Below are 25,396 nucleotides of genomic sequence, written 5' to 3'. Positions count from 1 at the left end.
GTATGAACATTTGAGTTTCATGGGATTGCCAGCTGTTAGTTCTGAAGAGGGAATTTGAGCTCACCAGGATTATCTACCCCAATGGTTCCCAGACAGCGTGCCGAGGCACACCGGTGTGTCGTGAGACAAGTCCTGATGTGCCATGGGATTTTGTGACAACTACACATTGTTCTACAACTAAACAAAAAGTTATGAACTATCTTTTAATGATCGGTTCTTTGTGCACACTCATTTCCCAGCAAAGAGGGAAATTCTATATATCCTAAAAACATATCTGTACCACTTTCAAACTGGCGTCCCTATTTTGTCATTTAGGCCAGGCGTGGGCAACTTTGATGATGGCGAGGGCCACTATATTTCCACCTTCACTCCAGAGGGCCACAATGCATATCGCTACGTCCTACTTTGTCATTATAGTATCTCATACAAAAGAAGCAAAAAAAGCGGATCTACAAGCTCAAAACGCATCACGCTGTGATGCGTTTTGAGCTTGTAGATCGGCTATTTTTGCTTCTTTTGAATTGGAATCCTGAATTATTTTTTGTTATTTTTTAATTGGAATCCTGAAATGTAACATTTTGAATTAATTTCAAACGCATTTAGTTATATACTCATGTTAACTTTATGAACCCAAATACAAATACATTTACCTGACTTTCGCCAGATGGTGGCAGCATTGCGTTGCATTGCTTTACCATCTGGGCTCGGTCCGCCAGCGTTGATAACACTCGTAAAGTCCCGGGCCGGACCAATCAGCGGCAGCTATGGGCGGGCTCTGAGCGGCTCTGAGCCAATAGAGTGACGTTGCCTGAGTGCATGACGTTGCCTGTCTGCAACGTCATGCAGACAGGCCAATATGAGTGGTTGGAGTTGGCACTCCCAGACTGTGATAGAAACGGCCACATCCAATCACCTGCTACAGAAATTCAAAAAATGGCCCGCCCCTTACATAGAGTCTGGCCGAGAGATCCCAGATGTAAGGCAGAGCGTTACGCACTGCTGCAACTATCTGGCGAAAGTCAGGTTACAAATACATTGGACATTAAAAAAATACATTATACTGCTATACTAGTCATTAAGCTACTAATACTGACGGAATTAAAGTAGGTCATGTTTGGAATTGTAACAGCTGAAATCAATAACATATCAGTATTCCGGTATTAACCTGTGGGCCACATGAAGTGAAGGTGGGGGCCGCATGAGGCCCCCGGGCCGCCAGTTGCCCATGTATGCTATAGGCATTTTGTCATTTAAAAATGCCGCACCGCGCCTACATTTTCACGCCTCTCGCCTTTTGTGCTCCCTTCACTGGCTTCCAAGTGCTGCCCACATTAATTTAAAAAAGAATGTTGATGATGATGGTGACAAGCCAATCAAGGGCATATCACCTCTTTACCGTCAGGACATGATCCCTTCCCCTTCCTGCTAGAGGTCTGCAAGCCCGTCGGGCCCTGACAGGACCTGACACAATGAGTTGATTAGGGCCAAGTTCGCTCGGACCCCTTTTTTATTAATAGATCGGGCTCAGGTCAGACTCAGGCTCATTTAACTGATGTTTTAGACAAGGTTTTTCTTTAGAGAGATAATATATTAAGGTTCTTGGTTTTTGACAGTCTCATCTTTCTGTTTTGGTCTTTTGTATAATGTGATTGTCTTCCCTTCATTATATGATAGCACAATGATTTTCAGAAAGTAGAATATTTCCTGCCTCACTAAGGTGTACTAAAGTTATTTGTGCTTTCCTGGTCTCAGACTGTATATATTTTTTTCTTTTTTTTTCTGTTGCTGAGTTGTGCCTTTAAACAAAGAAAAGAAAGAAGGATGGTATTTCAGGAAGAGTTACATTTTTTTAAGATGATCATCCTCAACCAATGTTCGCTATAATGATCCATACTGAGATTAAACGTTGTGGTACGATGTACACACATTTCCTAAATAAAGAATTGCCAAAAAAGAAAGGAGAGATGTTTTATAAGTCTGCTTTATGTTAGTAACACTTGTCTAGTCTCTGGAACCTGAAGAGTTGGGAGTGAGAACGTGTTGGTCGATGCAATTCTTTTTCTTCGGTGCTGGTGAGGCAAAAGCTATTGGGCCATACAATAGTCCTAATAGTTCAATGGACTTTCTTTAAAACAATATATAACATTTGAAATGTTTTTGTCGGGCCGGGCTCAAGCTGATGAACTGCACACCCTCTAGGGTTTAGGGATGGGACGCTAAGCGATTTTATAGTGATAAAAAACACTTGCGATAATCGTATCGTGGAGATTTAATTCATCGTGAAATCGTCCTCCGCCATGCCATCAATTCACATTTTATTTGCTGAGCTGCATATCCCGTATCATTTAAACCCTCTATTGGTAAAACGTACTTATAATATACATACTTGATACAGTATTTCTTTCACTCTCTACTAAAACTCTTTGCCAAAAAATTGCCGATCTACAAGCTCCTGAGCTTGTAGATCTGCTATTTTTTGGCACATGTTCTGCCCCAGGATAATGAATGTTGGGTATATTTGATTATCGCGATAATATCGTAAATCGAGATTTCTCTGGTTACAGTAATCGTGATATGAAATGTTCATATCGTGCCATCCCTACTCAGGTTGGGGCCGGGTGTCAGAGCTCTGCAAGGACTTGAGTTTTGGGAGAGCTCTACTTCCTGTAAACTTAGATGAGCTAACGCAGAATTTCTGTCCTTCCCTTCTCTACGATACACTGGTCATCACTCCAAGTGACTCTTTTCTCTCCTGGCTCCCAAGACGTAGAATGACCTCACCTCTCAGTCAGGACTGCAGACTCCCTCGCCATTTCTGCTGCGGTCTGAAAACCCACCTCTTCAGACTCTACCTCACCTCCTAGCCACTCCTCATCCCTTGTATCAGGTTGTTTTTGCATGTAACTGTATACAGATACACAAATGAATATGTTTTTTAATAGCTTTAGATGTTGTTTATACTGTTGTTTCATACTACTTTGTAGCACTTAATTGTTGCCTTTGCGCTCTATTTACTTCATCATTTACCTGGTTGTTTGTTGACTAGGGTTTATGTTGTTTAATCTGATCTTGCACTTTGTAAGTCGCTCTAACAAAAATAATATAACCTTGAGCCCTGTTTCTGTGGGTTTCTAAACGTTTGTGTACTGAGGGAAAAAGAGAGAGAGCCAAGTCTTATACTACAAGTGAGTAGAACAAATACAGGTTCACTTCCAAAACGACAAAGGGAGATAAGCCTGTATCAAAACATGAATTGTAGAGTCATTAAACGCGCACTTAGGTCGCTTTGAGGAAACTAAAAGTCGTAGAAGAAAGAAGTACAGAAGTCTCTCGCTTTATTTACAGGTAATACGATTGCTATATTGGTGATCTTAACACCCTCATTAAGCATGGATCAAGCGCTACTGCGAGGACCGACGGCGTTGGATCCACAGTGTGTTAGAGACAGGATTAGGCGGATGAGAGGGATGTTCTCTCACAAGCGGTGCGTTTGAAGTCCCCCGCATGCCTAATTGTCGACCTAAGACACCGGCATCTTCCAAGTTCACGCCGAATTACAGATCGCTTTCTTGCCCTTGCCTAGCCTCCCCGTGTTTGTGCGGTGGCGTTGTTGTTTTTTCTCGGCAATTAACGATCTGACACTGTGACCTTGGACTGAAGAGGCAGACAATGAGAGAGAGAGAGGGGGGGGGGGGGGGGTGAGGAGAGGAGAGAGAGAGAGAGAGAGAGAGAGAGAGAGAGAGAGAGAGAGAGAGAGAGAGAGAGAGAGGCTCATTGTACTATAGTGAATGTCTTTATGACAGTATATTCAGTTAACAATGTGGGGAAGTGGCTTTTATACACTGCATTAAAACATTCCAGTGAAATACTTAGTGTATAGTGTATGTAGATTAAGCAATTAAAATACATTTGAAAACAAAAACTAACAAGCGTTACTGTCATTTCCCTACCGACCAACTGCATTTCTATCGTCAACTGCGTAATAACATAATAATAAAACGAAAGAATAAATAATGTAATATAATAATATGAATGGGATCTGATGCGGGGTATTGAATATTGGTTCTTATATTGCCCTTGGAGGTTCACATACCGGTGACAGTGACAATCATTTTCTGATCTGATCCAGAGACGTAATAATTTGCTGTAAATGTGTACTGTATGATGTGACTTCCTATTCAAGACTGATTATTAAGGTTTCCAGGCCCGAAGGGCTGAGACCTTATTGTTTTTCTGTCAGTTTATTACATCTTTTTCCCTCTGCTTTTCACAAATTCTCTCGAGATGGTAAATGCTGGAGACATAAAACTTTCATGAATAGTAGATTTGACGTGCAAACCCAGATATGCCAAAAAGGTTCCCAGTCAGCCAGATGATATAATGCGAAAATTAAAGGTTAAAATGTTCAATATTTGAAAGGCCATATCTCCTCCACCGTAAATTTGACTGGTGCCACATTTGGTTTGCATATCCAGACTACTATGGTCCACCTAGAAAATGTTAATGCAATTTGGATTTTTCTTTTTTTTTTCAACACATTTATTTACGACTTGTTGGATCACTTATTGATGCCAGTTGTGATATGCTAGTTATACCTGTCCTATGCAGATGCACATCGCTTGGTACCTGGTCAACTATTATTTATATAGACATAAAAATCATAAAAAATAAAATAAAATAAAACATTTCGATACAGTAGCATGTTATTTATACAGATGGTAGGTTTGATTAACTGGCATAGTTTCTTTGTAGCTTTAAATATTAGCTTTAGTTACATTCGTCATTTGTTGACTAGGGTTGATTGCATTTACTCCAAATTTGCACTTTGTAAGTTGCTCTGGTTAAGAACATCTGCTAAATCAATTACTAAATTGTAATTTGCAAATAGTATACCTATATATCATGAATGGATTGAGTAAATCTTATGAATATTGGTGGGTGGGGGACGTATTCCAAATCTTTATAGGATTTTGGTATAGATAGATAGATAGATACTAGATAGATGGATAGATAGATAGATAGATAGATAGATAGATAGATAGATAGATAGATAGATAGATAGATAGATAGATAGATAGATAGATAGATGTTTCTTTCCCTGTTTTGCCTTTCAAATTTTTATGGAGAATGGAGCGTATTTTTGTAGAAACCCGCAAATGGCAATGGCCTTGAAAAGCAGAATCCACTCATAGGTTAATTTAAACTACGAAATCAGAGAAGGTCATAAAATTTGCAAAAATAGCCGATCTACATGTTCTGCCAATCCACTTGAAATCTACTGTCTTGCCAAAGGCAGGACGTGTAAAGTTTTTAAATGGCACATCTGTAGATAATTTATTTGTGTTCCAGAAAAGCTGTTCGGAAGACTGGGGTGCAGGCCAGGCGCCAGGACTCAATGGCTAATGGGGCCGTCCGTGAGCTTAAGGTTGTGATCACTATGCAAATTAGTGTTCCGCCTTTGTTTTCGAGTATTTGCCGGTTTCACTGCTGGGGACGGGCGGTCCGAGTGAGGGGGATGGGCCCCAGGCGTGCCCCTCGTGCCGCCGGCGCTGATGGGGGGTCACTGTCGTACTGGCTGGGGTACTAGAATATTACTTTATCTTTCATGACCCACAAATCCGTAAAACGTTGGAGGGAAGTAAGGTTGTGACCCCCTCAAGGAAAGATGTACATGTGAGTGAGCCCAGGGCAGAGTGTTACAGTGTGCCTGGAGGTGCTCTGCTCACAGGCTCCTTTCATGGCCTTGTGCACTAGTTTTGACTTTAATATCAGAGTCCGTTGGGGGCCTTGTGGAGGGAGCGCTGGGGGCGGGGGGTTTTATCAAGGTTAAAGATTCGACAGGATGAAGGGAGCTCCACAGGAGCCAAGCCGGGAGAAAGTTACACCAGTCAAAACAGATGACTGGACTTCAGTGCTGGAAGAAGTGGCCTGCTCACTCAGTCTTTTTTATTTAAGTAAAAGTAGCAATTATGCCACAATATGTATTCAGAATGTTAAATCAGCAAAAGTACGAAAGTATTTACCCTACCCATCATGTTATTGAACAATGATTATTGTTCATTATATCCACTTAAAGGAGTAGTTCACCTCCAAAATGACTTTTTGGAGCTGTGTGGAGCTCCCTATACGTGGCCGTGTGTGTGGGTCTGTCTGTCTGTTTGTCTGTTTGTCTGTCTGTCTCCGGGTATGTAGCCTGCAGTAACCTTTTCTGGCCACACATGTTAAGGGAGGGGCGCTGTTGCACACACACACACACACACACACACACACACACACACACACACACACACACACACACACACACACACACACACACACACACACACACACACACACACACACACACACACACACACACACACACACACAGCTCCACTTCGAACAGAGGTTAGATTTTTCTCTATTGTTTACTCACGCCATGGAGACTTGAGTTCAATAATATTTTTATTATTGAACTCAAGTCTCCATGGCATGAGTAATCAATAGAGAAAAAGTCATTTTGGGGGTGAACTACTCCTTTAAGCCCTACTTTTATACTATTTGAATCAAATCCTGAAAATCCTCAAGCTCACGCTTCACAATGTGTCACATTGCGACACATTGCGAGCTTGTAGATCCGCTTAAAAAAGCCGATCTAAAAAAAAAACATTCAGATTAACAATTTGATTAATTATTAATAATCAAATTAACTAATAAAAGTAACTAAACCTGTCAAATAATAAATGCTGAGGAGTAAAAAAAACTAAACTAATAAAAGTTTAAATTAGGCCTATAAATTAAAGAGAAAGAAAGAAAGAAAAAAGAAAGAAAGAAAGAAAGAAGAGAGAGAGAGAGAGAGAGAGAGAGAGAGAGAGAGAGAGAGAGAGAGAGAGAGAGAGAGAGAGAGAGAGAAAGAAAAAAAGACTTAAGTGTGTCAAAATTACCAAAACACAGTACAAGAGCAAAGGTACTTAGTCCACCACTGCTGGAAATTGGTCATAAGAGCTAGGTTGAATCCCCCTTGGTGAGGAAGTGTCTCAGTGCCACTGTGGGACACTGTGTGGCACAGTGGATAATGCACAGTGCCTCTCAACGGGATCAGAATGGGCTGTGATTGTGAAAACAACAGTTTTCTTTATTTTTGGAGCGGTGAAAGCGCTCCCAATAGACAGGTATGTCTGTGGCTGGCTGGCTGGCTGGGTATGTCTGTAGCCTGGCAATACCTTGAGTGGCCACACAAGTTAAAGGAGGGGCGCTGTTGTGCAAACACACACACACACACACACACACACACACACACACACACACACACACACACACACACACACACACACACACACACACACACACACACACACACACACACACACACACACACACACACACACACACAGATTCACCGCTCCACTTCGAACCGAGGTTTGTTTTTTCTGTGTGTTTTCTTTTTTTTTATCATCACAAAGTGATCCTACAGTACTAGGTAGCCCGGCCAGGCAGGAGTGTCAATAATGTGTTGTGCGGAAAGAGATTTATTTCAGAGGGTGTGAACTGGCAAACCTCAGAACAGTATATAAGGACAGATTCCACCTGCTCTAGCTGTGGGTTGCATTGCCTGTTCTGAAATGTGTCCAGGTTACCACGCAGTCTGTCTGGTCTGAGCGTCTGACTGGTCCGCTTGCTAGAAAACACGTATTGTGGTTCAGGTTTTTATCATCGAACAGTTCAATTGTAGGACTGGGTGATGAGGACAAGATAAAAATAATTATATTTTTTGACAAAATACATTGATACTACTAGTCCTGTGCCCGGGGGTGTGCACACTGCACAGTATAGGAGTGCACAGTATATGAGGGAAATGTCCCTGATGAGCCGTTGGGCAGAATAGTCACCATTGACGTCCAGTTGTGCAATACCCGTTGTATCCGTCTGTCTGTCTGTCTGTCTGTCTGTCTGTCTGTCTGTGTCCCTTTCACGCCCATACATTATTTGGAGATCTCTTATCATTGTCTGTCTGGCTCTCTTTTATGCCCATATATGAAAATTACGTCATCATTTCTATAGAATGTCACACATATTTTCAAATACAACAGATATACAAGCTCACAACATGTCACAACATTGTGACTGTAGAGACTATTTTGCTATTTTTAAACATTTCTGAAAAGATTTCAGTGATTAAAAATACTTTTACCATATCACAATTAGGGTTGGGTAACGTTGGCGATACTTTTAATGGTATCGATTCACTGACGTCGATACTATCGAGTATCGGTTCACGTAAAAACAAACGATACCTTGTTTCGATACTTTTGAATGCACCCCTTGCCGGTCCCATCTGTAACAGTTGGGCTACTGAAAGTTTAATGACTGCTTTAGTAGGCTACACTCGTTACTGTGAAAATAGCCGAGAATAGCCTATAATGTTTATTATTATGATAATGAGCCAACGTCTATAAAATAGCCCATAGAAAAAGGCAAATAATAATTATATTATATAATAAATAAAAAGTATCGAAAATGGTATCGAAAAAGGTATCGTATCGATTCCCAGGTATCGAAAAAGGTATCCCTAATCACAATATTATACAACTTCGAGTTCCAAGTTTTTATTTATTTACTTTAGAAGGGGAATTAAATCAGCTGTAGGCAGTTGTTATGGATACAGTGTTGCAGAGGAGTCAGTGATGGTGAAGTCAAGACAGGGTTACCTGCAATGTGTGGGTGGAGCCATGAGGTCAAAAGGAGGGATGATAGCCCTGCTGGCAGACTTTCATTTGTTAACAAAACATACTTTTACAGTCCTATCTTATAGTAGGCTATATAAGCATAATTACCTAAATTATATTATTTCATAATCATGATAGGCCTGCTGTACTGTATATTATTATTGTTTTACAGATAGAAACCTTTTCTCTCAGCTGCCCAAAGACTCAGCCTAAAGGCAGGCAGGGTCAGTGGTTGAAGTTCCAGAGGCAGAGAAGATCAGATGAAGGAGTAGTACATTACCAATTAATTTATAAGATTTTGGGTCTGTTTGTTAAAGAGGATAAGATCCCGTTTAATTTATGCTTTATTTAATAGGGACTGTTACAAAATACATATTGACAAACTAAACACACAGATGAGTTATATTATAGTGTTCATGTCATAGTGTACTGTAGCTTAAAACAATTACAAAGTGTAATTTTGTGATGTAAATATTTCAGGGAGAAATACAAAAGACATAGGACATTTCTTTGCCACGCTATATGATTGATCTCCTCACATCAGAACAATACAATATAGGTTGAACATTTTTCCTTCAAGAGATCAAGGGAAGATGGTAAATAAATGATATAATACAACTTTTCAGTGAAGGTGATCTGCAGGCAATGTACTGAGAAGATTTGCTCTCAAAAAGACGACCTGGGGGCTGACAAAGGTCAATAATTTGAAGAGTAGCTGTATCTGAGACACCATGGTATTAAAATTAAGCAACAGATAACTGAGAAAAATATAGTTGAGGAATTTCTACTCAGAAGGAAGCTGTGCTAAAAGCCAGACCTCAATGCTATAGTTAAAGATGTATGCTACAAAGAAGGCAACGTGTATTGCTACTGTATATCCTTTGAAGTAGTGATCCAAGAACCATATCTGGTCGGTGCAAAAAAGGATGCAGAGAACAGAGAATAATATAGGCGGAGATTAATGCAATTTCTGGGATGCTGAATGACAGTTCCAGAGCGTGGTGACGAGACACACGCAGTTATTTCCCCAGAAACGTCAAGAAGGGGAAAGTGGATGAAATGAGTACATAGTGATGAGTCAAAAGTGCGAGGAAAAGAAATATGGGATACTTGGGGGGGAAAGTGACACAAACAAATTGTCATGTTTTAGTCCTTCCTACAGTACTATATGGGCTCTCTCAGATAAGGTCCCTTGTCTCTTTGTCACAAAATATTCCTGCAGCAAAGCAAAGTAACCTGGGTCTGCCAGCTTTAGCTTTAAAGCTCCAGTATTTCTAGTGTTGTTGTTTTTGTTTCTAGCTGTGTAATGTTCTCCTATGCCAACCTGTAGTACTATAAACTATACGTTCACACTCCCAGGTCATAATCCGGTGACGAGCTGAGCGACACCAGGCATTTGACGCCACAGGCACCCATGTCACTTCGCTTTTCACATTCCATAACGGACAATGGAATGTGGAAATGCATTCTCACTCCAAACTGGTACGTACTGTGGGTTTTTACTTTATAGCCTGGCATTAGTCAGACTGATAATGTGGATTCACTCACTCGTGATAACGTTCACATGTGAGTGTGAGTGACTGAATCTGCGTTATCAGGGTAATAATAATAATAATAATAATAATATATCAAACTTATATAGCGCTTTTCATGGTACTCAAAGTCGCTTTACAAAACAATTAACAGCTTTATTAGGACAACAATTAAAAAGGCTAAAAGCTAAAAAAGTAAATTAGCAGGGACACAAAAGATTAAAAGCTGAGAGGAAGAGTAGAGTTATAGGGAAAGCAAGTCTGAAAAGGTGGGTTTTGAGGGAGGCTTTGAACACGGCAAGGGTGGGGGCTTCTTTTATATAAGGTGGGAGTGGGTTCCAGAGGGTGGGGCTGCAACTGAGAATCTGGCTAATGGGGCACCCGCTGGCCTACCGGTCCAGGCGGATACCACACAGGCTCTGATGCCTGACAGCGGGTTCGAGTCCCGATCCCGACGACCTTTGCTGCGTGTCACTCCCCATCTCTCACCCCATTTCCTGTCAGTCTACTGTCCTATCAATAAAGGCATAAAAGCCTGCAAAAAAGCAGTAGATTTACGTGTCATAGTACAGTACCAACGTTTAAAACAAGTGTCGTCGGAAGTGGACTTGAGCCCCATGAGGCACAAGGTGCTAGCCAAGCGAGTGTCCACATCGAGAAGTGTGATATCTACGTCTGCCGACTCAGCCCCACTCGAGTTTCCCCTCCCATTCGATATTTGGCAATCATAATCAAAAATAGTCCATGGAGCAATTAACTCCTTGTTCATTTGAACAAAATGGGGAAATTAATTTGCTTCCTATTGTTAATACATCTTGCTTCATTTGCCCACAGCCCCTCTGGCAGGTAGCCACATCTCCCATAGGTTTACACTGAACCTGCAATTATATCCTTTGCTGTTACAATAAGTGTCAGTTAGTCAGAATGAAGATTAATTAAGAATGGCTTTCTATGATGCTAAAATGTAAATATTAAAACAGTTTAACACAGAACATTCCCATTTGAGTCAGTTCTTTCTTTCATTCTTTCTTTTCTCTTTCTTTCTTGTTGATTTTAGCTATAACCTTTTTTTTAAATTATTATTAAAAATATTATACCAGAAGTGAAGGAATCGGGAATCAACTTTGCCCAAATATGGAGATGACTGATGTAATAAACATCATAAAACTGACATAATGTGATGGACTTGAAGTCCGAGACCTACATGGAATATTAGTCCATGTCTGGTTTCAAAATGTTTTTTTTTTTTTTTTTTTTCATTTGTGATGGCCTGCGAACGGAGTGACCAATCTACCGATGAGTGGATTATGCTAAATGCATGGCCTATACATTTTTGTACCAAGATGTTAATAGCCCTATATTTACGGTACAATATAATTAGTCAGGCATTACTTAACTCTTCTTGTGCGGATCCCGAAATAGTTCGGCTTTATTTCTGCCTTTTTATCGTCCGGGGTGCGGATCCTAAACTAGTTCGGGATATTATATAAAATTATTTAAACACCCAGAGGCCTTACCGAAGCACCGGGCAAAATTTTCGAGCCGGCCGCCGGCCGCGATTTGTTTCCATCGGCCCGCGAGAGCGTCGCGCCGCCGATATTTGCCGTCCACTCCAATGCAATCCAGGATCTTTGGAGCTCATTTTCTCTGTTCTATGCCTATCCATGAGGTGCACAAGGTTTAATCACGGCTAAATCGCCGAAAATTGGGCTTCTAAAATGAGTGGTCGCCAATAGCTAACTTCAAGCTAACTTCATCCTGTTCCTGTTCATGACACATAGGAAAGTGTTCACGCGCGTCATGGCTGCGCATGGCTTGTGCATATACAGTGTATGTCTATGGTGGATTCTCTGGCCACTGGGCGCCCTCTAGTGGAGATTCCGGGCACTGGATGAGTTAAGTTATGATTTAATTTAATTACCACAATGTCCTTCTACATTGCATTGCTTGCATGACAATATGTTGTATTGCATCAAGTTATTTTGGGAAAAGTCAATAAAACTTCTCATTCTTCTCTATGTAAAACAGCTCTGTTTTTTTTGCTTATAACACCAATTATGTGTTATTTGACTATTTAACTTTTAAGACTATTGCTTTGATAAAATCACGTAGTTTGTTTTTGTAATACAAAAACTGTATTTGTATATGTAATACATGTAACATTTTCAATATTAATTTGAATTGCAGACCATTTTGAAATGAGCATTACACTCCATAGTCTATGGGGCGAGGTGAAGATAAAAAAATATATACAGAAAAGACAGTGAGATTCTGCAGGAGAGGAGCGAATGTTAGTGCTGCTGCTGCATGTCATATAGTACACAGCAGTGCAGCTGCTGAAAGGAAGAGGGACAATGGTGTTCCCACAATGCCATTTCCAAGTAATTCACTTGCCCATAGTGTACAAGCCATTTCAAAAGAAAAGAGTATTGTGCTTGTGTGCATGTGTGCGTGTGTGTGTGTGCGTGTACATGTGTGTGTGTGTATATGTGTGTGTGTGTGTGTGTGTGTGTGTGAGTGTGTGTGTGTGTGTGTGTGTGTGTGTGTGTGTGTGCGCATGTGTGTGTGTGTGTGTGTGTGTGTGTGTGTGTGTGTGTGTGTGTGTGTGTGTGTGTGTGTGTGTGTGTGTGTGTGTGTGTATATGTGTGTGCGCGCGCAATCTGCGCATGCACGCGTGTGTGTGTGTGTGTGTGAGTGTGTGTGTGTGTGTGTGTGTGTGTGTGTGTGTGTGTGTGTGTGTGTGTGTGTGTGTGTGTGTGTGTGTGTGTGTGTGTGTGCACTTCTGCAAACAGACAAACAAACACATATCCTATTGCTGTTTGTGTGCATCTGTCTATGTTAAAGGACATTTTTACCTGTATTGTGAGGAGGTGACAGTATGTCATAACACTTCCTAATGCATTCTGTGTGTCGAGACGAGAGAACTCCTCTCTCTCTCTCTCTCTCTCTCTCTCTCTCTCTCTCTCTATCTCTATCTCTCTCTCTCTCTCTCTCTCTCTCTCTCTCTGTTCTAGAAAATTGCTGCCACAAGTTGCCAGCACTTCGTGTAGGATGGCAGTGGTTTTCCAGTGCCGAGTGAGCTAGTATGTCTTCAAAATGGAAGGATAGAAAGCAGCTCATAAATAACAGCTAATTTGCCCACTTAAGATCATTTAAGCCTGTTTGGTTAATGTACAATACACCACAACCACCATTCAGGAAGAGGTTGGTAAAAGGAAGAAAGGCCTCTAAAAGCATGTACTTTACCATACTGTAGGTGCATGATGAGTGTCAAAGTATTTTCCTATAATTACACTGAATTACAGCTATCAGCCATGTCGTGAACGACATGAAGCCATCAGCACAGGCGGAAGCTCTATTCTGCGACGGGAAGGTCTATTAGTATGCACTCGCAGTGTCCAGGAGTGAATCTTCTAACCATTGGACTATTTTCTCCCCACACAATGTAGCTCATCAGGCAGTGAATAGAAGTGGAGAAAACACACAACGCACCAAGCCACTGAGATATGCAAGCAACTGAATATATAAATAAAAACAGTACCTAAACAAGCAAAGAATTATTTTCACAAACAAAGCCAGCAGCATAGTTTACATGGGCAACATTGTGCAGAATAGGAAATGTGCAGTAATCAGTCTTGTGTATGTGTGCTTCAACCGCGATTGTTTTCTCAGTAGCGATGAGGGAATATACTGTAAGTGAATAAAACTAACTTTTCTATAAAACCAAGAGCTAAAGTAGCTCGTTACACAGAAAGTAATATTAACATCTGCTCTGCTCCATCCCATAACGAACCCCGTGTACTCCCCCCCCCAAACAGAGAGGCTACGAGATCAAGTCACAAGACTTCTATCAAAAGCAGTGTAAACACAGTAATTACCTCGGGTTGCATCGCTGTGGACAGAGTTTTGTGTAGGAGGGGTGGTGGTGGTGGTGTAAGTCATACCTCGCATTCTCGGGAGCCTGAGATGGTGTAGGTGCAGGGTCCGGTTCCATTGACAAGCACGTCCATGGCCTCCGAATTGGTGGGCTTGTAGTCCACATAGTACTCCTGCAGGGGAGAGCTCAAGGTGCGTTCCGTCTCCCTAGCTTTCTTGCGGCGCTTGCGGGCGGCAGCCGAGTGCTCCTGCAGCTGCTTGACACTGCTGGGGTAGCGCTTCCAGGACACGTAGATCACCAACAGGATCATCGCCACGGACAGGAAAAGGGCGACGCTCCCAGCCACAATCTTATGAAAGGACACAGGCTCCAAGTCTTGCTCCGGCGGTGCCACGGGTGGGGTGACTGGTGGAGAGGTGGGGCCTCCGAGGAACCCTTCCCCTTTCTTTCCAGGCCAAGTGGGTGAGGCAGGAATGACCGGACGACGTTCAGTTTGGGCAGGGACGCTGGATGGAGTCGGAGGAACACTCACGGCAAACGTCGTGACTGCACTTGAACGGCAAACGCCATGAGCTTCAACAGCATCCATAACTTTCTCCCCCTGGGATTCCTTGGGCGAAGCACAGATCATAGTGGTCTCCTTTACTCCTCTGAAGTTCCTCAGCCAGGACACGAGGGGGCAGATGGCAGGACCACAATCCCACACGTTCCCAGCCAAGCTTATGGTGGTCAGAGAGATCCAAGCGGCTACCGCTTCCTGGGAGACATTGGTGAGCTTGTTAGAATCCAGGTTGAGGGTCTGCAGGTTGGGTAAGCATTGGTACACCACGGCGTCCACTTCGGTTAGGTCATTCCCGGACAGATCCAGTTTATGGATGGAGGTCCACGTCCAGGTCAGGCCCTGGCTCATGGAGCGAATGCGATTCCACTGCAGGTAGAGCGCTCCCAGATTGTAGAGGCGGGGGAAATGAGAGAAGTTGATCTTGGAGAACTGGTTGTGCTCCAGGTGCAGCTCGGTGAGTTTCACAAGACCCGAGAAAGCATTCCGGGTAATGCTTCGCAGGCGGTTGTAGCCCAGGTCTAGGAACTCCAGATTCCTGCAGTCTTGGAACAGACGCACTGGGATGCTCTTCAGGGAGTTGGAGCGCATGTGAAGGCTAAGCAGTTTGCGCAGACCCTGGAACTGCCCTATCTGCAGGGCCGCCAGCTTGTTGTACGATAGGTCCAGGTTACGCAAATTGGGTACCGGGTGGAATGTGGTATTGTGGAGCGACGTGATTTTGTTAGAGCTCAGGATTAATTCTTTGAGCCTGCGGACCCCTTGGAAGGCCATTCCATCAACGGAGGAGATGTAATTGTGGTCCAGGTAGAGCCAGATGAGCTGGTTGAGGCCCACAAACTGGCCCGCTCTAAGACTGGCGAGGCTGTTGTAGCGTAAGGAGAGACCCTGGCAGCCTCCCGACAGGTTCTTGGGGACATCGCGAAAGGCGCTGGACTCACAGTAGACAATCTTCCCATCGCAGCGACAGCTCTTGGGGCAGGGGCGCTCACTCAGAGATGGAGTCGCCGCCAGCCACACTTGCATCAGCAGTGGCACCACCAGCCAGCGCCGCCGCCTGGCAGAGCCTGTGTAGGAAGGAAGAGGGAGAGGGGAAAAGAAAGGGGAAAGACGTTGAGCAGGTGACATTATTAACAGAACGGGTACACTACATTGTGTATCATTATTTTATGTGAATTTATTAAATTCCTTGGCTGCTGATTCGGGAAATCAGTAAATGTGACCCTAGAGCTGTACTTAGAGGCATTAAAAACACCGGTCGTGTCTTTCCAGGTCAGTTTAAGGCTTTTATTTGTGTATGGTCCAGGAAGTTGCCTGCCTCCCTCCACGCAGCGTATGTGATGTGTTTTTGTCTTGTAGGAGTCTCAAACAAGTTTTTTTTCTTACAATAAATGCAATTTATTTTGGTGAAATTGCACATTTACACGTGTGATTTCTCTCTTTCGGCTGTGTACGATAGTTTTCTTCAGTTTCAAAATATGATCATTTTAAGCCTCTTGTACGATAATTCAACATTTCCCATCTGGCAACACTGCAGGGCAGCTACAGCTAGTGAGCTCTGTATTGTACGTACTGAATATTGTATGGTCCTGGCTTTCTGCTGTTGTTGCGACCGTCAGGTGGCACAGTTACTATCTCTTTCTCTCCGGCACCGTTGCCCCTATCCATGCCAAACTTTGCACACACACTCCTTGGCTGGCAAACCACAACCTCTGCCCCTGATTTCTCACATGCCCCTCTTCTAGCTCCACCATGAGGTTGGGAACCAATGCCAATTTGTGTATATGTTACGGGGACTTCGGGTAACTCAGTGAAAGCGTGGTAAGAGCGCTTGTTTTGTCGCGCTGACGTCACTCGTTTGCGACGCTCTTTCTTTATTTACTAGCCTAGCTCGGCGTTTATCGTGCGCTTGCCCAGGCCTTACGGCCTGGGCATAAATATAACGATTGCATTCACCACGGCTTCGTAACTCGCGCGGCGCTCCGCCGGCCGCGCGGCCCTGGCCCGCTCTTCGCGGCCACTCGCGCCTGCGGCGCTCGGGGGCGAAGAGCAGGACCAAGGACCGCTGGCCTTCGCGCCGCTTGCAGTGTCGCACGGCGCCGTGCAGCACGGCGAGCGCTCCGTTTCTCGATCTCCCTGTTTCTCTATATCCCCGTGACATATACATGCGACCTGACGGTCACTTATCTCCCGATTAGGGAGTCTTACTGGTTGTGTAATGAGGAGGATGTGAGCCTCTTGCAGTGATTGGAGTGAGGCGGGTAGATGACACTTCAACTAACATTACGTTTAAGAAATGCTGGTGTCCACTTTAGACACCCCCTCAACCTTTTGTTTATACCTAATTTGTCGGTCAAAGTTTTAATTAGGGGGTCAGAAGAACTTTAGCCATGAGCATGAAGCCTTGAGGTGTTCAGAAACAAACTTTTCTCTGAAAAAAATGATTGCGATAGATTGTTTGTGCTGTAACAGGGGTCTCCCTGTCTCTCCACCTTGTCAGAAAATACATTTCCAGGTGTGTCACCAATTCTAAGCAGGAAAGAGAACCCATTTATCACTTTCAATTTTATATTGTTCCAATTTCGTCAGCTCATTTCTTTGTTTTAGCACTTCCAATTTCACTGGATCAAATTGGCAAATTGGCACTATAAAAAGGAAGAAGAGGCGCTTCTTTTTTTCTTACAAGAAATATATGACTATTGTGCCTGGTAGCTTTTACATAAATCAGAGCGATGTAAAATGAGCCCAGAATTCAATGTTGCACATGGTACTGTACATGCAGTAGCCTATCAATGTTTTTTATGTGTACCATGATGTTAGGCTCCCCTGATGCAGACATTTTCAAGGCAAGGTGTGTTGTGGGGGGAAAGTTTAAAATGTCTTCAGTTGCCTACCAGGCATACTGAACTTCATAATAAGTAAGGGATAACATTTCGCTCAGTGGTCATTATCGACTGATAGGAGCCCGACAGGTGGCATATCAACCTGAAGGGTTATTGCACGGTTACTTACTAAATAAATGAATTCATTAACCCAAGTAAAAAAATATATATATATATTTCCTTGCTTACAGTAGTGAAAGTGTTGCACTGGCCGTCGGCAGAGCACAACGTCGCCTCGACGCAAACAAGGAAGTGTTGATCAAATAGAATCCATATTTGGTTACTGCATTGTCTATTTCTCGCTTCAAATGTTTTCAAACACATTCTTGAGAGCAACGTTTAGTTATAAATGTCGCCGTGTGTTTGTTTACATGGCTGTCATGTTGGAAACGGCACAAGATTCACGCTGTGCAGCCTGAGTGCAGCAGGTGCGCTCTGAGCCTTTGATTAGCCAGCGGTCTGTTCTAGAGTGGAGCGGTCTGTTATCCAGTAAGATCAGATCTCTGATTTCAGCCATTGACCAATCAGAATCAAGCATTAAACAAGCCGTGCAATAGGCGACAATACTGTAGGTAGAGGAGAAGAAAAGTTTGAATGGTGCTATTTAAAACCCATTTAGGCCTAGAGTTATTGAATGCTTTAACCAGTGAAAAATAGCAGATATACAAGCTCACAGCGCTGCGAGCTTGTAGATCTGCTATTTTTGAAAAAGTCGTGAAAATGTGTGCAAATCTTTGAATATATGTATTTTCAAAGCGAACGTTTGTAACTCAAATTTTGCTTCTGGGTGGTCCCTGGAACTAAATATTTTGAGATGCGGGTCCGTGGCCAAATAAATATCAGTTTGGGGGTCCTTCACATGAAAAAGTTTGAGAACCACTGACATGGTAGTCTCTCAAGAACAGACTAACTGAGCTCCATTTAAGTGAAAAGGACCTTTTCTTAGACGATGGCTATAGCCAGATTGCTGACATAGAAACATGGGTTTTTAAAAAAACCAGAAGGATTCAAAAGACACTTATAGAATCGGGTAAAAATTCAAATGTTCACGATTTTTTTAAACTTGATAGGACCTCTCGTCTTTTAACTGTTCTGCTGCTGTAGACGGCGCTCACCGTCATTGAAAGGGTTAATACCATGGCGCCGTTGACGGTGAGGACTGTGAATCTTACTGTATATACAGTAAAGATATTATTACTTACTTAATGTCGCTCCGGTCCCGCCCCAATCGGTAATGTCGGCGATTTGTTTACAACGCACGTTGGGCGTGCACGCGAAGTGAAGCTCCTCAATGTTAAGTCAATGGAGAGGCCCATAAAGAAACGTCATTTAAACAAAATAGCCATTTTGAGACATTTTGCAGCAGATCTAAATGTAAACAAGGCACAAGGCAGGGCGCAGCCATCTTCCTCTTCTTGTCCCACACTGTCATGTGACTAGATGACGTAATCGTTGCCGTCAAGTGATAATCCAAAAAAACAAAAACAACCCCCTTCCAGCCCTTCAAAATAATAGCGGCGGCCTATGGAGGAAACTGCGTGGCACCGAGGCACCAAGCAACCTTCAGATTAAGAGGCACTAATTGTGTTAAGAATTTGTTCCACGCCCCAATTCAGAAAAAACGTCCTATAAGCTTTTCAGCTGATGTGCAGAATGAGTGGAATGATTACTGTTTCTGGACATCTGTTGTGAAAAAAAAGAAAAGCTTAACAAAAAGCAAATGCATTTGTGTACTTGGCATGAGTGCATAATGATGCATGATTGCAGCATTGTTTTCATCTTCTGAACAACAAGCAATGAAAGGGTACTGCACAAAAATAGGCTCTTCAGAATAATCCTTTATCACGTTGATTGGCTCAGCTGGCTGGCAATAAATCATAATATACTGTTGGCCACTCACAGGCGACATAATATTCAGTGGCGAGTGTTGTGCATGCGCCTGGTTAGAGTCACGCAGCTTTGGGAATTGGGACAGTTGATTAGCCTATAAGCTTTTGTGGAGATGTTCTACAGTCTCCTCATATAGATTTTCAGTTGGAGTGGTGTCATTATTCTGTGTATCCGTCTTTGCGATTAGTGCTGTGGTTCCACCTGCACGCGATGCGTGCTGTCGTGAACTCTCTTCAGGGCACCTCTGTCGGTTGCTTCATCTTCAAATGCATGTGTGTTGTTGATTTGTGATAGCACAACTTGATGTTACACAGCTTGCACTTGACCTGGTTGTCATTACTACACAGAACTTCTTGTGCCAATCTCTCATTCTTTGTATTGCCCTCCTGTGTGAATGTATGTGTGTGACCGTGCGTGTGTGTGAAAGAGAGAGAGAGAGAGAGAGAGAGAGAGAGAGAGAGAGAGAGAGAGAGAGAGAGAAACACACTTTTGGCTTTTTTTCCCTGGCCAAGGCCATGAACGGAATGATATTTTCTCAGTATTTGTATTCATTAACAAGGTCCAAACCGGTAATTACCGGCCTAACGCGCCCTTTGCCCTGATTGTCACTTTATAATTCACACTCTGTCCTCACGGGTGCCCTTTTGTTTGAATATCAATATCCATCCACTTGCAACTCGCACATTTCTTTTCACTGCCAAAGACACACTGTTTGCAGTGGTGGGAAAAAAGGACTGACAGCAAAAGTCCTGTATTCAAAATATTACTTGAGTAAAAGTACAGAAGGATTGGCTTCCAATGACTGAGCACTCCTTCAGTGGTCTTATTAATTAAGTTCATCTGTATGATTTAGACCTCTTCAAAAGCCTATATTTTAGATTTAGGCAAATTCAAATATAGGTTCGGCTCATTTTCGTATTTTGATACATGGTAAAACTGGTGAGTTTTGGTTACCACTCACACACACGGGTCACTTATACGAAATAAAAGTACTAAACATCTGTCCCCCCTCGGTATGTGTCACAGAGGAGGGCCACGGACAGACATCATTGATTAGGATTCCAAGCTACTCCTGGATAGTTAGCATGCTATAATGGAAGCCGTTGTTCTCGCATTAATAAAAATGTTATCTTGTTTGAAATGACCAAACCGACGAGACACAGATCGAGTAGACAAAAATGGTACCATATTACTAGTAAGACGCCTCAGGGCGACATGTGGTCGCCAATTCTTGGCCATCTGGCCAATGATGTATATTGGACCAGTTACCCATATGTGGGAACCCCTAGCTGGTATCCATATATGGAGATCCATGTACTGTATATAGAACATCCCTTTTATGCCCATACATGGAGATCCTTATCTGAGTCAGATGGCCAGTGATATATATTGATGACATCAGGGATCTTCATATATGGGCATAAAAGTGATTCTGGGGATTACCCATATATGGACTTTTACATAGGTGATGTCACCTGTGATATCACCTGCTGTGATGTCACAGTGATGTGTCAGGGGAACCACAGTGTCAGGCGAGACCTTCAGAGATACACAGATACGTGGACAAGATGTGCCGGTTTTCATTGCGACCGTCAGGGAGCAGTTTACTATGAAAACCTCCACCGGCCGTCCGTCCGTCCGTCCGTCCGTCCGTCCGTCCGTCACACGTCACACGTCACACGTCACACCTTTGTTTGTGTACGGTGTGATGTCATATATCTTCAGTATGACACCACATGTGTACACAAAGTATCACACCACATGTGTACACAAACCTTTGTGTACGTTGCTGTGGCAACAGTCTGTTGTTGCTGGTCTGTTAGTGTACGTTAGCAACCACCTTAGCAACCATGGTTTTACCCTAGCAACCATCTGTTTACCCTAGCAACCAACTGTTTACCATAGCAACCATGTTTTTTTACCCTAGCAACCAACTGGGCATAAAAGGGATTCTGTTAGGGATCTCCATATATGGGCATAAAAGGGATTCTGTTAGGGATCTCCATATATGGGCATAAAAGGGATTCTGTTAGGGATCTCCATATATGGGCATAAAAGGGATTCTGTTAGCTGTTAGTGATCTCCATATATGGGCATAAAAGGGATGCTGTTAGGGATCTCCATATATGGGCATAAAAGGGATTCTGTTAGGGATCTCCATATATGGGCATGAAAGGGATTCTGTTAGGTATCTCCATATATGGGCATAAAAGGGATTGTATCCCAGATGATGCCCTGTTAGGAGATCCACACTAACAGAATCCATATATGGTCCTACCGACAGCTGCTATAAGCCAACCCTGGCGATAAGGTCTGAGTCGAAGAAATGCTTCTTTCCTGGCAAGAATTGCCCCTTTATACTGTAGGGCTCGTTTGTGTATTGTATGACATCACGCCACATCATCGGCTGAGGACTGTGTGATGTCATCATATCTCCATATATGGAGACATAAGTTGCTCATGCCCACATATGGGCTGGTGAGGTCAGACTTAGTGTGATGCGTAGGTTATCTCCATATATGGAGATTCAACTTCAATGAGTAACCATGGCAAACTGTCAACTGCCCGTATGTCTTGATAATTGGTAAAACAAACTTTTGGCCTATTTGTGGAGATAAGCGACCAACGGTCGCTTATCTCCCGATTAGGGAGTCTTACTGGTAGTAAACTTGCGACCTACGGTACCAATAATGAGCATTAGTGCGGACCAAAATGAAAATAGGAAGAAAATCTGCAAAGTGCTCCTCTAAGTAGTAAGACATAAGAGGTTAATGTTTATTTAGCTGCTCTCATTGAGTGTCTGAACACAAATTAACAGCGAACAAGCCTTGAAGAAAATCACAGAAGCTTGAGAAAAGTTGATGGTTTACTGTTTTCTCTCCAAGGCATTCATTTTGTAAAACTGAAATACATACATCAGAAAAAGGAAATATCACCAAAAAAATCTGTATATAACTTGGCCTTAATTACTCAAATAGCATGTACTGAATAAATTATGTAAATGTGTATGCATGTATGCAATATATAAACTCTACTGGGACAAATTAGCATTTTAACATTCTTACAAACATTGTGTTTTAACCAAATGAACTACACAATATGACTCTTGCAAATTAACTTACAAGCAGTGAACTTCTTGGGCATGAAAGGCAGGAAAAGCCATGATTGAGTTGTGCTGAACAAACATTTCACTGAGCCTACTGCATAGAGAGATAGACTAACTTAGACAACACACAGCAGTGTGTCACATGACAAATGCCATGTGACTGTAGCAGCCAATAAAATGTTTGCTTGGCAATGTAGGAAATTAACTGCAATACCTCAACCAACCACTAACAACTTAAATTTTACTTAGAGGAGCAAGAAGATGATTGCGACCGTAGGTCGCATTTACTACCAAAACCTCCACAGGCTGTCTGTCAGTGAGTCAGTCACACGTCACACGTCACACTTTTTCCCTGCTTATATCTCCGCACCCGTTGACCCAATCCATGCCAGATTTTACACACACACTCCTTGCCTGCCAAACTACAACCTCCAAGGACCCCCGGAGCCCCAGGGACCTCCCCACATGTAAAAAATGACCAAATGTGCAAAAATGACCAAATGACCACCCCAACGGGGCTGCTCACGGGGAATTCCCGGGGACCACCGACTCCTGGTGCTCCAGAACGGATGCAAAAGTGGTGGCGCCCCCAGTGGAGGACCCCCTGCCACTGCAGCGCACATAAAATGCCGTAACTCGGGCTAGGAGCGTCCGGGAGAGCCGGGGCCGGTACCTATTCGTCCGCCAAGGCAACGCCGAGACCCCACCCCTCATTTCTCACATGGCCCTATTCTAGCGCCACCTTCAGGCCGATTTTTAAAACACATTTTTGGACACTGCTCCTACAGTTTTTGCCCTAAAATCACGAATATCACTACACAGCATGTCTACACTCATGTCATCAACATGGATCAGGAAGATTTTGGAAAAACTAATTTTTGCCCTATTTGTGGAGATAAGCCACCTACGGTCGCTTATCTCCCGATTAGGGAGTCTTACTGGTAGTATATTTTGTAATTAATAAACTACATAGGCCTACGTAACTAGTAACTAAAGCTGTCAAACAATTGTAGTGGAGTTACTGGAGTTAAAGGCACAATGTTTTCTTCTTGTTGTTTATTATCAAATGATCAGAGAATGGAAATACTCAAGTAAAGTAAAAGTACCTCCAAGGTGAACTGATTTTTAAGGACTTTAAGCTCATTCTAAGCAGATGGAACACTCGCAGAGAATACTGCCTTGCCTTTATCTGTGCAAGAGGAACACAGGGCATCAGGAAGTCACAACTTGTAGCCTACCTTTACTTATACTGTAGCCTACTTAGACCTAAGTAAAATGTTGAGTATTTGTACATTACTTGAGTATTTCCCATTTTCAATAATTGTACTTCTACTCCACCACTGGCTGCTGTTTACACCACGGCAATGGCAGCGGCGCTCTCTACAGGGGAGCCTATACAGTCTTATTATTGTTATTATTATCATAGTAGGCTATCACTGTCCTACATTCTGTACTTGGTTCTTAGGCCGGACTCACACATATGCGTGAAACATCTTCTACGTATCGTCTGAGAATGAGGGGGGAAGTCCAATGCATTGTCAATGGAAGGTTGTTTGGTTTTTTGTCGTTGCCGTGTCTCTAGCTCAACCGAAGGCTGTCTTTTGGGCAAGAGACACGGCAACGACAAAAAACCAAACAACCTTCCATTGACAATGCATTGGACAACCCCCACCCCCCCTCATTCTCAGACGATACGGAGAAGATGTTTCACGCATAATGTGTGAGTCTAGCCGCTCGGCCTTATTGGCCTCCTAACCAGGTGTTTTATTTATGAAAAAAATAGCTTTATGATTACATCACAATTAGGGCCTACAACATTATGGTGCCTGGACCTGCCAGTTAAGAGTCACATAATAATAATAATAAGTCAAAATAAATAAATAATAATAAAAATAAATAATAGCAACAACAACAATAAATTACTTTAATGACATCGGATTATATTATGTTTTTTAATCATGTGTGTGCTCAAGCATATTCTAATACAGTCCAGACAGATTGTAATTAACTATTACAAAGAGATTAAAAATGATTAATTCTCGTTGTTATGTGACTGCTGAGCGTCACACGTCAAAGTGAAAACCATGAGCAATATTTCTAAATACATGGACCTATTATTCCAGATTCAACAGTCTAGAGTCTTGATTGATCTATAGTACCGTTATCAACAAAGTATTTTTTTCTTTTTTTTTTGATTAATGACAAATTAGTGAAAATATGCTGACAGCAAAACAAAAAGAGCTATCAAAGTCCCAACAGGAACAACTGATGTAATAAAGCTAGTCTGTACACAGCAAATTGAAAACAACATATCTCTGCTGACAACAAACAGCTGTGTGGACAGCCTATGTCTGTGCTAAACAAAGCAGCAAGAACAAGTCACTGTGTTCCAGTGGTGGAAAAAGTACTACTATTTTATTACTTAAGTGTATCAATACTGCACAAATGTAGAAATACTCTGTTACAAGTAAAAGTCTTTCAATCAAAAATGTACTTCAGGAAAAGTACATACCGGTAAATATTAATGACGTTACCTGGCCGCCCCCAATCCTCTGAATGACGCCATATCATAGTTTAGAGAGAGCCGAACCGAAACATAGGCTCTAAAAGTGGAGTGTGAATCAACCCTAACTGTATCTATCTCACTGTGATGCTGCACTGTACCACATACTGCAGGGACATAATGGACTTGGGTAGACCTGTACTGTACCCCGCCATGATATCACGCCTTGTCCGAGGTGAGACAGAGTTGTTTCCATTAAAATCGTTCCCCTTTACAAAGCCACTAATGTTCTGTCATTAAGATGCATTGATCTCCTTCCAGGCGTCAGGGGTGTGAGGTACT

General features: G+C 42.6%; 1 protein-coding gene across 1 annotated transcript in view; it reads right to left on the bottom strand.

Annotated features, from left to right (window-relative positions):
• The window catches only part of LOC308299740 (leucine-rich repeat transmembrane neuronal protein 4), a gene marked incomplete at both ends in the record, with an annotated part of 198,921 nt that overhangs the window by 164,848 nt on the left and 8,677 nt on the right, over nucleotides 1–25,396 (bottom strand). Inside the window, one exon of the mRNA XM_080743530.1 lies at nucleotides 14,182–15,740. Coding sequence (XP_080599656.1) covers nucleotides 14,182–15,740 — 1,559 coding nt within the window. The remainder of the gene's footprint in view (nucleotides 1–14,181; nucleotides 15,741–25,396) is intronic.

This window comes from Nannobrachium achirus, assembly GCF_963921795.1.
Source record: "Nannobrachium achirus genome assembly, chromosome: 15".
Lineage (NCBI taxonomy): Eukaryota > Metazoa > Chordata > Actinopteri > Myctophiformes > Myctophidae > Nannobrachium > Nannobrachium achirus.
Note: the sequence above shows the minus strand (reverse complement) of the source record. Positions and strands in the feature narration are given on the sequence as shown.